Source organism: Anabrus simplex, chromosome 2 (genome assembly GCF_040414725.1).
Source record: "Anabrus simplex isolate iqAnaSimp1 chromosome 2, ASM4041472v1, whole genome shotgun sequence".
NCBI lineage: Eukaryota > Metazoa > Arthropoda > Insecta > Orthoptera > Tettigoniidae > Anabrus > Anabrus simplex.
The window spans coordinates 1,221,897,273-1,221,910,309 of NC_090266.1; the positions used below are offsets into that span (position 1 = coordinate 1,221,897,273).

The 13,037-nt window shown below is 39.8% G+C and overlaps 1 protein-coding gene across 3 annotated transcripts in view; it reads right to left on the bottom strand.

Moving 5' to 3' along the window:
* The window catches only part of LOC136864813 (caspase-3), a 336,586-nt gene that overhangs the window by 302,386 nt on the left and 21,163 nt on the right, over nucleotides 1-13,037 (bottom strand). For all 3 annotated transcript variants that reach the window (XR_011017867.1, XM_067142239.2, XM_067142240.2), the window contains one exon: nucleotides 10,753-10,891. Coding sequence is in view for 2 of the 3 variants with exons in the window: in XM_067142239.2 (XP_066998340.1) it covers nucleotides 10,753-10,884 (132 nt within the window). In the remaining variant the exon portion in view is untranslated. The remainder of the gene's footprint in view (nucleotides 1-10,752; nucleotides 10,892-13,037) is intronic.

Here is a 13,037-nt window from a genome sequence, read left to right on the forward strand (position 1 = left end):
TCAGTGAGTGAAAAGTTGGTGCGTGACTGGCGGAAATTAAAAAACAAGCTAAAAAGCACAAACCCTTCTAGATGCGTGTTTAGAGGTCCTAAAACAGGGAATATTCCTATAACTGACGAAGAAGTGTTTATGTACGTCAATGAAATACGTAGCAATGGCTGCAGTGTTATGATATGAAATGTTACAAATTAAGGGATGGGAGGCAGCGCTCAAACACAACATAACTCAGTTTAAGGCTAGTCGTGGGTGGATTAAAGGGTTCATGCGACGACACAATCTGTCAGTGCGAAGGAGAACAACACTAAGCCAAAAGTTGCCTGCTGATTACACGGACAAGATTGTAAATTTTCACCGATTTATCATACGATTGCGCAAGGAAACTTCGTACTTGCTTTCTCAAATCGGTAATGCCGATCAGACTACAATCTTTTTTTATATGCCTCGCAACAGCACTATTGCGCTAAAAGGATCACAGAGTGTATTAATGAAAACCAGCGGTAGTGAGAAGTTGAGATGCACGGCAATGCTAGCCATTACAGCTGACGGAAGAAAGTTGCCGCCTTACAACATTTTCAAGAGGAAAACGATGCCTAAGAATATACAGTTTCCCCATGGAATTCATGTACGAGCGCAACCAAAGGGTTGGAAGGACATAGAATTAATGCTGGACTGGGTTAAAACTGTGTGGGACAGAAGATCCGGTGCACTACTAAAACAACCAACACTGCTTGTTTTAGATAGTTTCTGAGGTCACCTCGTGAATGAAGTGAAGCAACTTCTCAGTAAAAATAAGACACGACAGATAGTCATTCCTGGTGGCCTTACATCTGCTTTGCAGCCACTAGACGTATGTATTCATAAACCCTTTAAAGACCACTTACGGCGATTTTACGAGTGGATGATGAGCGGTGATCAGCAATTGACGCCCGCTGGAAATATCAGGCGTCCACCCTTGGACTTGTTATGCTCGTGGGTGATGGAAGAGTTGGGATCTTATATACCACCTGAACTAGTCTCCAAGAGCTTCAAAGGGACTGGGATTTCAAATGCACTAGATGGATCCGAAGATGACGCAGTGTGGCAGAGAGACGAAGAATCTGATACTGGTATTAACAGCTGCGAGGACGGCGCATCAGATACCGAAACCTGCGATAGCGACACAGAAGATTTGGAATAAATCGTGTACCGGTACGTCCGTATTTCACAACAAAGCGGTAATTTTTTGCAAGTGTACTATTTAACTTTAATACTCAAATTAATGACAATTAACTTAATAAGTTCATTTTTATTTTCAGGTTGGAAAAACGTTCGCCGAATTGTTGCGAATAATTATGAATTTTGTTTTAGACTATTTTAATTTATTTTGGTGTATAAACGCGAGTATTACGTGCATCTTAAAATTGTATCAAATACAATTTAGTTATAAATAAATTTTTGAGTAATACAAACACTGGTATTGAAAATTCTTCGATTAATGGTCGCACCCTACTATTTTTTTCGAAAATTTTGGTATAAAATGTGCGACGATTATGCTGGGAAATATGGTACGCGTAAAGTGCCAACCACAATATATCGTTTCTGCTTTTTTTTTTTTTTTTTTTTTTTTTTTTGCTACTGGCTTTACATTGCACCGACACAGATAGGTCTTATGGCAACGGGGGCAAGAAAGGGCTAGGACTGGGAAAGAAGCGGCTGTGGCCTTAATTAAGGTACAGGCCCGGCATTTGCCTGATGTGAAAATGGGAAACCACGGAAAACCATCTTCAGGGCTGCCAACAGTGGGGTTCGAACCCACTATCTCCCGAATATTGGATACTGGCCACACTTAAGCGACTGCAGCTATATCGTTGTTTGGATAGCGCGTAATTCTATACAAGTTAGTACAACTTCGGCCGTCAGACTGCAACATCGTATGTGTCGAGTCCATAGAGAATTGTCATTAGATTTTAACTATGCCGCCAAATAGTGCGTAAATTTATTCGTTATCGTGTATTGAATTTCTAAAATCCGTGTTCATCTACGATGTATGATCTCCATGCCGCGAGTAAAATGGCGACTAGCGGGAGAAGTTATTTTTTTAACAATGACGAACTGGCTGTATATCTTAATCATTTTTAGTGAAAAAGAGGATGATAAAAGACTCGGATGAGGAATTCATTCCTCCAACAAGTGAGGAAGGGGAAAGTGAAAGTGTTATTGGGAGTGATAACGGCGAGTTTTTGGTAAACACTCAACCACGTGCTCATTGTCCAAGTGTAAACATTGAAAGTGGTAATGACCGTCTGAGTGACAGTACTGATGATGATGACGGCTGTAACAATATTCAACAGGAACAATTTCCTGTTTTCCGTGAAATTTAATTAGGTCAAGATGCAAAATACCAACCCTCACCTGATTATTATGACACTCCTGACCCGAGACATGCCCCTTCGTCAGACGCAAACCTATAGCGTATTTTTTATTTTATTTTTCACGGCTCAATTATGGAACCTCATAACTACAGAGACAAAAAGATAGGAGAAAACATGTCCTGTCAGCATGTCAGAGCACAGCAGTGGCGCCCGGTTACATTAACTGAAATGAAGGCTTTCATTGCTGTTTTGTTGGAAATGGGTATAACTAAAAGGCCGAGCATATTTTCTTATTGGGTCAAAAACTCCCGTTATATTCCATGGTTTGAAAATATGTTCTCAAGAAACAGAGTCCAATTGATCTTGAGATTCTTTCATCTTGTGAACAATGATAATCTATCACCATCTGGTCACCCTGACTACAACCCATGTGCCAGGTTCGATCCAACTGTTGGACATGCCAATTGTATATTACGATACCATTGTACATAACTCTTAAAATAATGAAGATAAAAAATGTGAAACTTTACATGTTTATTTTTTTTTTACTTTTTTTAATTTTTTTTTTTTTTTTGCTAGGGGCTTTACGTCGCACCGACCCAGATAGGTCTTATGGCGACGATGGGATAGGAAAGGTCTAGGAGTTGGAAGGAAGCGGCCGTGGCCTTAATTAAGGTACAGCCCCAGCATTTGCCTGGTGTGAAAATGGGAAACCACGGAAAACCATCTTCAGGGCTGCCGATAGTGGGATTCGAACCTACTATCTCCCGGATGCAAGCTCACAGCCGCGCGCCTCTACGCACACGGCCAACTCGCCCGGTGCATGTTTATTCATCTGACATAGGGCATTTCAAAGAAGTCATCAATATTTATCGTTGAGTTAAATTTTCTGATTTTTTCTGTTTTGTTTCTGATTTTTAATTTTTGGTGTTTAAAAATTGTTTGGAAAATAATATTTTTCACAATATCCAAGAGCATTTTAGTGTTGTAATTTAGTTCAGCAGTAACAGTGTCTTCTTGTTAATATTTAACAAAATTTCAAGTCATAGTTATAATATTTGTGAACTATATAGTCCAGAGAGTGAGAATCTAGAAAATTCTCTAAATCTGTCTGGCACTCGTGGCATACTGTGAGCACCTGGGCTTGGCACTAAGAGTGTTAAGGATACCTTCAAACTAAGTATGAAGGAAAACATATCATTCCCTTCTTCAAAGACATATCAAGACAATGTCATACCAACAGAGAGGGAGAAGTTGATGATAAACACAAATTAATGTGTTGTGTACCAGAAAAACACAAGAATTTTATGATATACTTCAGCAGCCTAGTGTACATAAGGTTGTAGAATAGAATGTTTATCTATGCTTGAATTCTTTGTTAGTGACACAGTAGGTAAATGCATACCAATAAAGTCCTACAAGTACTACAAATGAAGATTATTATACTGAAACATTGACTGCATGCAGGGATGACACGTCAAGCACGAGTTAAATGATATAATTCAGTCGCAATTTATCAAAACTCTAATTTTTTAAAATAAGAAACCAGATACGGTATCTGTTAGGCTTCTACCTGAAAATCTCAATAAAATTACCACTAATAAAGTAGTTTGTGTCATCAGTCCATAGACTGATTTGATGCAGCTGTCCATGCCACCCTATCCCATGCTAACTTTTCATTTCTATGTCTACTCTTTTTTATTATTATTGTTGTTATTATTTGCTTTGTGTCACATCAACACAGAGAGGTCTTATCCTGACGATGGGATAGAAAAGGGCTAGGAGGTGGAAGGAAGCAGCTGTGGCCTTAATTAAGGTATGCCTGGTAATAAAATGGGAAACCACAGAAAACCATCTTCAGGGCTGCCGACAGTGGGGTTCGAATCCACTATCTCCTGTATGCTAGCTCACAGCTGCGCGACCCTAACCGCACGGCCACTTGCTCGGTACACGTCTACTCTAATCTGTTTGCCATAATCATACCTCGGTCTAACCTACCAATTTTACTACCTATGCTTCCCTCAAAAACTAGCTGAACACGACCTGGGTGTCTTAAGATGTGTCCTATCATTTTATCCCTTCTTCCAGTCAAATTTTGCCAAATCATTCTCTCCTCACCAATTTCATTCAGTTATCTCTTCATTCCTGATTTGATCTACCCATCTCACCTCAGGCATTCTTCTGTAACACCACATTTAGAAAGCTTCTATTCTCCTTCTTTCTGAGCTAGTTATCATCCTTGTTTCACTTCCATACAATGCCGGGCTCCAGACGAAAGTCTTCAAAAACGCCATTCTAATTCCCATATCAATGTTTGAATTGAGTACATTTCTAAAGAAAGGCCTTTTTTCCTTAAGCCAGTCTTCATTTGATATCCTCCTTACTTCTGCACTCATTAGCGATTCCATTACCCAACAATATTCATCTACTTCCTTTAAGACTTCATTCCCTAATTTAATATTTCCAGTATCACCTGACTTCATTTGACTGCATATCATTACTTTTGGTCTGGATTTATCATTCTCCAAGGTTCTGTCCATACCATTCAGCAATTTCTCTGTGCAGACTCAGATAAAATAACAATATCATCAGAGAATCTCAGAATTTTGATTTCCTCTCCACAGATTGATTCCATTTCCAAATTCGTTTTCATTTTCCTTTACTGCCTGTTCTATCAAACACTGAAAAAGGATGGGGACTAACTGCAACCTTGCCTCACTCCTTTCTGGTTTGCTGCTTCTTTCTCATAGCCTTCGATTCTTATCACCACAGACTAATTTTTGTACAGATTGTACATAATTACCTTCTTCTTTCTCAGTACTTGATCCCCATCACCTTCAGAATTTCAAATAGCATGATCCAATCGACATTATTGACTTTTCTACGTAATTCTATCCTTTAATACGTTCACTGCATATTAGCAGAGCATGACATGCCCGCCAACCTGAACAAAATATTTGTGTGGAACTCTTTAAAAGTTGTAATTATCGAAGTTTTGTACGTTGGTAGGACGAGTTCTATCAAACTTGTGGACTTATCCCACTCGTGTGCCTGGTGCGTGACCCGCACAGTAGTTGAAATCGAGAAGTAATACTGGTCACCAGACGGATCACGCGCCACGCGCACTGGTAGATTATTGTGCATTATTTACCATGGATAGCAAACAAATGCATAAAGTATGTTACACACATAAATATATTCATATTTACACTTCTCTATTACAGAATTTGACAAACAAAAATGAAACACTTTGGCTAAATGGGTGGGTCTCGTAACGTTGAAGGAATGTCGGCCATGTGTAAAAAAATATATTTAAAATGATAACATAAGCATCATGACGCAGTCAAAAATGATTACTGCACGTTATTTCAAGTTACTTACAAATATGATGCAGGAATAAAGGACAATTAGAAGTTTCGTTTGTGTAAGGCTTCGACCACATTGGAGGCACGCTTGTGCAAGTAATTTGGTGGCACGCGTGAGCAAGCGTGCACATATAAACAAAATCTGCAGGAAAGCAACCAAAACAAGTGTGATTTGTCCATCGCTGCTCACACTGCCCGCCACAAGCAAGTGCACGCTTGCGCAAGCTTGATCTGACTCCACTTCGAAACAAAAATATCTGTTTTGTAATAGCAAGCGTGCGTGATCTCAGTTGATTTCTGATCATCGAGGCTTCTCTTCAGGTGATAGACACTTTCGGAAATGAGATTGCTTCCTTATTCTAGGTGTGATTTTGTCCAGTGTATAGTAGAAAGTGTCCGGTATCATTCTGAAGTATTCAAAAAACTTATTAGGCTGTCTAAGCAAATCGTTGAGTATTCGTGCATACTCTCCATCTTCCTCTCTGTCCAAAAAATACTCGTTCACCCACTCTTCCCTGACTTCCTGCTCATCCAAATATAAAAACTTTAAAACATTTTCCAAAACAATGTCCTCATCGCCTGACATCTCCATTTCGACTGACCTGTTTATAATAATTAACTTGCACCTGCTTGCATTTGGTGTGAGCACATTGCTGTTCACGCCAGCTTGCGCACGTGCACGCCACCAAATTACTTGTACAAGCGTGCCTCCAATGAGATCAGAGCCTTATACACATATATGATGCACGAATAAATGACAGTTACAGGTTCAGTTATTTTACTGAACATATTGCAGTGATGGAATTTACCGTATTTATTTCAAAAGCGGAATCACTCGTAATTCTCTTGAAGTAATAATAAACAGAAAATGCAGTGCCTTGCCTCGCAATGAAGTGGTCTTGCTGCTCAAAGATCCCATAAATGAATGATGACGTATGACGACAACTCTGGAGAGGAAATACGCAGGAAACAGAACACGCATGAGCAAATATGGCTACGGATGAATCTGCTAGTAGACTGAACTTACACGATGTGCGGGATGACAATCAGAGCCTTTCTTACCATGCGGGAAACCTGATTTACATTTCCTAGCAACTGTCCCATGACGCACTAGGCGCGTGCTCCGCATGTGCTTATAAAGTAGTGGCACGCGCCCAGCGCGTGATCCGCATTGAACATGTTAAGAGCAGGTGTAAAGCCAGGATTGCTTCATGTGTTGCTACATTTCTTCTGAAGCCAAACTAATCCTTCCCCAACTCAGCATCAAATTGTTTTTCCATTCTTCTGTAAATAATACATGTTGTTAAAATTTTGCAAGTGTGAGATACTAAACCAATGGTGTGGTAGTTTTCACACTTGACAGCACCTGATTTCCTGGGAATGGGTATAAAATATTCTGTCAAAAATGGGATGGCACTTCTCCTGTACCATACCATTACACACTAAATGGAATAAACTCAACATGCTAATTTCTCCTAAGGCAGTCAGTAATTCAGAGGAAATGTCATCAATTCCAGGTGCCTTGTTCCTATTTAGGTGTATCTAAGCTTTGTTGAATTCTAGCCTCAAAATTGGGTTTCCTGTTTCATCAGATCAAAAGCCTCTTCTTGTTCCAAAACCAGATCATCTACGTTCCTACATTGATACAATTGTTGGATATGTTTCTGCCATCTTTCTCCCTTGTCTCCTTTACCTAGAAGTGATTTTCCATCTGAGCTCTTCATATTCACACACCCAGTTTTCCTTTCTTCAAAAGTTTCCTTTATTTTCTTGTATGCAGCATCAGCCTTTCCTAGGACCATACAACCTTCAAAATCCTAGCACCCCTCCTTCAGCGATTCTTCCTTAGCTGTTCTGTACTTTCTGTCCACTTCATTCTTTAATCGCCTGTATTCTTTTCTGGCCTCTTCTTTTTTGCATTCTTGTATTTTCGTTGTTATCGATGAGTTCTAGTATGTCCCGAGTTATCCATTGATTCTTAGTTGATCTTTCCTTTCTTCCTAACATTTATTCAGCAGCCCTACTGACCTCAGTCTTCATGACTGACCATTCTTCCTCTATTGTGTTACTTCCAGCCTTTTGATTTAGTCCTTGGGTAACACGTTTCTTGAAACAATCCCTCTCACTCTTTTCTCTCAACTTATCTAGTTCCCATCTCTTCACATTCCTTCCTTTCAACTTCAGATGACAATTTCATGACCACCAAATTGTGGTTAGAGTCCATGTCTACTTCTGGGAAAGTTTTGCAATCCAACATCAGGTTTCTGAATCTCTGGTTCATCATAATAAAGTCTATTTGATACCTTCCTGTGACTCCACATCTCAGCGACGTATACAGCCGTTGTTTGAGGTGTATGAACAAATATTGGCAAGGACTAAATTATGATCAGGGCAGAACTCAACTAGCCGACTTCCTCTTTGATTTCTTTGTCCCAGTCCAAATTCTCCTACTGTATTACCTTCTTTTCCTTGGCTACAAATGCATGCCAGTCTCCCATCAAATTAGATTCTCGTCTCCTTTTACATATTGAGTTAAATCTTCTATCTCTTCATATACTCTCTCGATTTCTTCACCATCTGCTTAACTAGTAGACATACAGACCTGCACTTTTGATGCGGGCATTGGCTTGGTGTCTTATCTTGACAACAATAATTTGTTCAGTATGCTTGTCGTAGTACCTCACCCGCTGCCCTATTTTCTTACTCATTATTAAACCAACTCCTGCATTTCCCATGTTTGATTTTGTGTTGATAATTTTGTAGTTGCCCAACGTACTTCACTTATACCAACTACATCTAATTGTAGTCCATCCATTTCCCTCTTCAGATTCTCTAACCTACCGCAACGATTCAAACTTCTAACATTCCACACTCCTTTTGCTAGTTGTTTTACGTCGCACCGACACAGATAGGTCTTACGGCGACGATGGGACAGGAAAGGGCTAGGAGTGGGAAGGAAGCGGCCGTGGCCTTAATTAAGGTACAGCCCCAGCATTTGCCTGGTGTGAAAATGGGAAACCACGGAAAACCATTTTCAGGGCTGCCGACAGTGGGGTTCGAACCTACTATCTCCCGAATACTGGATACTGGCCGCACTTAAGCGACTGCAGCTATCGAGCTCGGTATTCCACACTCCAACTTGCAGAATATCAGTATTCATCTTTCTGATGATTGCCCTGTCCTGTGTAGTCCCCACCCAGAGGTGTGAATGGGGGACTATTTTACATCTGAAATATTTTACCCGGGAGGAAGCCATCAGTATATCATTAATTCATACAGAGAGAGCTGTATGTCCTCAAGAATCAGTAAAGGCTGTAGTTTCCTGTTGCTTTCAGCTGTGTAGCAGTATCACAACACAGCTAAGCCATGTTGATTATCGTACTGTGCTATCCGGATAGAGGAGGAAAGAAGTGTGCGGGCCGGGTCTGAACAGAGAGCACAACCTAGGGGTAGTACATTAACTTTATTTCAAGTTATCTCCCCTTTGGGGCCTTCCCTTTCCATTCGAACAGTATGAAAGAGCAACATTGAGGAAATACATTTAACACATTATTTAAAGAGTAGCCTTCAGCTATATCTATGTAACAAAGGACTGGGAGTTAACTCGAACAGATTACTGAAGCTTACGGCTTCTGTTTAGAACTCTTAACAGATGAAACTTGCTATTAATAACGTGAGACGCGTCTCTGACATATACATAATTTGTTTAGAAACAGCTAATTCTGGAAAACTCGTAACATGTATCTCAAATAACCTAGGTAATAGAAATTTACACTTACAATATTTTAAAGCACAAGAAGAACATAAAAGAGGAAAACTATCGAATGCGCAAGGCTCTCAAACATGTGAAGCTAGCTAAGAAAATTAGCAGAAGAAGATCCAGAATGCACTGAGTCTTTACATTAATGAGGCTGGTCATAACCAGATATAATACATTTTGATTTCCTTTTATTTTTTTACACATTTGCCTTCCGACTCTTATCGGCCTAGAATCGAACACGGTTATATAACCCAAATATTGATAAAAGCCCGGATACCGCCACAATGCAACTATCCAATAAAATCTGGGAAGATATGACCTACACGGTCGAGGGCCGATTAAACAGTGGCTATGCCATACTTCGAGTTAATAATTAAGTTAACTTGCCAAGAGGGCAACATCCAATTTGAAAGATATTGACTACATAAGCAACAAGGTGTTTACCAAGGGTACTCGTGTACCGCAATTACATACTTTAAGAACTTCACTTAACAAGTCAGAATAATCCTCCCTTCATCCCCTTATCATCGGAGAGGTTGACTTTCAAAACCTTACCTCCATGCTCCAGCGGTGAGCCCACGGTGGATCAGAGCGAAGTGTTACAAGTCAGTACGGCGATTCAAAGACCTCTGCCGAGGCAAGACGCACAACATATATAGGAGGGGAGGACGACCCTGATAGTTCGGCAAGGAAGGCGGGGCACATTGCCATGGGGGCAGGCAGACAGTGCATCACGAAGGCCAAGCTTTACGATGCACAAATCACAATTTAAAAACATACATTGCAAACACAAATCCCTTCTCTTGGGGATGACAGGAGAGAGGAACATATAATTCCAAACTTAAATTTCACACCAAATTAAGAGGCATTACCCCAAGATGTTAAAAATAGGAGCAGCAATGATAATTTACCAGGATGCTACAAATCTCACAGCAACATTATAAAGGGGAGAAAGAAATTCATGGTACAATTATTACAAGGCCATATCAGTTAAACATCCAGACTGCTGCCCTTGCGACTTTCGAAAGGCTGCTTACTCCCCTTCCCATGAACCATTCGTAAGTCTGGTCTCTCAACAGATAGCTATCCATTATGTTTGCACCTACGGCTCAGATATCTGCTTCATTGGGACGTGCAAGCCTCCCCACTGCGGCAAGGTCACATCATTCACAGGGAAGGAGTAATATAGTATACCAGTAATTATACAGTTTTTGTCCCTCCTGAAAAATTTAGTTTTCATGACGTGTTGTTTTTGCAATACCCAATTCATACTCACTCGATACTTTTCCAACATTCCTTCAGTGAACACCTCCTTCTCCAGCAGTTTTGGGAGCAAGCTATCCAAGTCAGTTTTCTGCACTAGCTCAACCAGATTGTGTGTGATAGTCTGCCTGTCAGAAGCATCCATAGTGAACCTTAACAAAAAAAAAAAAAAAAAAAAACCTTTATTCATTACATTTTAATAAATTCATAAAAATAAAATGTAGGAAAGGAATTCCTGTAACTTGATCATACAATAACATTGACAGGAGTGAATAATGCAAGTGACCAAGTGTACAACTAGACAGTATGACTAACATAACAAAATGATATACAACATTCCGAATATCAAAGGTACGAGAATTGGGGAAAACTATGATGAAGTCCAAGATGTGAATTATGCGTTTCCGGAAGACGGGATAGGTTTGGCAACGGTAAAGGCTTACCAAAAGATGGATTAGAATAGTGGACAGGATGGAAAAATAGGAGGAGAGAATGGGAATGGAAAAAAACCAATAAATATTCTTTTTTTTAAATATTCTATAAATATAAATTCTCAAATTTAACTCTTACAGGGGTGCCCGTGGAGCAGAAAGAGGTTAAAGAAGGTACCGGGGTGAATAGGTCTAACTACAATGTCAAGAATTGGATTAAAACTTTAACAAAGGTTATAATTTTTTAGGACTTCAAACTTAACAATTTTTCATAACAATGAAAGAACAGGTACAATGACAAATTTTAACAAGACAAGAAAAATCCAAAATTTAGTGATTTTTACAAATCCTGGGCTTCACACCCCTTGCCTTACAATTCCTGAGCTCCTAGCTCAAATTTACAAAAGAGCACAAATTTATTCAAGGGCAGAAATCCCCTCATTCATGGAGCACTTGCTCCCCAAAATCGAATATCTAGCCTTCCAGAGGCACTCTTTACAATTACAAAATTTGGAAAAGAGCTAACCGGCTCTAAGTTTCATACTGCCTACTCAAGGCAACATTACATCAATCTTATTGGACTTATTTTTACAGGGGTATATAATACCCAATCTACGGGGCCTTCGTGGAATAACAATAACAGGTTACATTAATGGCCCGAACACAAAATGAATGGAGGCGTATACTTGCACTCCTAGATATGAACACTAAAACAACCTAAGGGGCTCTAGGTTGATGAAACAGGGGCTATTCCCAAACTACTGAGGTGACTCGTATAGAAATTACTTTACCACATTACAGAATGAAAAACAGTTATAAAAACGTAGTCACCTCAAACCAAGATGAAGGGGAGCTCGAGAGGATATTGACTCTCTATCCCCAATTTAGAGTTTTATGAAGTTTTTACATTAGCCAGAAGAAGACCTTTCCCTGTGGAGGTAGCAAGAAAGAAAGAAGTAATGTAGCCATTACCTTGTAGATGTTCTGTTGACCGATGAAAGAGGCCGCCCGCCTCCTGCTTTGACACACACACACACTCAGTAAGATGACAATCGATTGGCCAAGAAATGTGAAAAGCCGCAGTTTATAAACCCTCTGGGAAGGTTCGAGATCATTCAAGATGAATCAGGACAAGCCCTCTTAATTTTTAATTGGCAGATACAAAGTGAAAAAGAAATACGGGATTGGTTGGAAATTAATTACAAAAATTAGGGATTGGCTAGGTTCAAAACTGGTGGAAAGAAAAGGAAGAATTGCCCACCCAAAAATAAATGAACATCAATCAGTTACAAAAACCTAGAAATGCAAAACCTTTAAATTATAAGTTCTTTCACTTCGCACCAGGGTGCATGATCACAGTTTTTAGTGGTGTCATCTGTGGAAAAATGTCCAAACTTCTTGATGAATGGCAAACAAAACAAGGAGAAATTCACTCAGGTTAAGCAACTGCACAATAACAAAATTATATAATATTTCGGTGGTGACATCATCTGGTTAAAGTTCTAACTTGTTGTATTCTTGGTTTCACTTTTGATTGATAGAGGAGTTCTTTTAGGCGCTCATTTTGCATGCGCAGCGTAGAGGTGTACCTCCTGGTACAGACCTCCCCCCCCACAAATGTCCTTCCTTGGGGTGACAGAAGAATTTTGAGAAAACATTTTCAGTTGAAGAGAAAAAAAATGTCCAAGTTTTTTTCTGAAGTTGATTTGTAGGAAATTATTAAATGCAGATTTAGTGTCCAGGTAGTCGTTGAGGTTCATTACATGTTGATTAGACTAGACGGCAAGACCTGCCGCTGCTGCCGATACCCAGTTGAGGACTCCCGGACACCTCAAGTACCCTCAGATACACCTCTCCCGCTACGAGA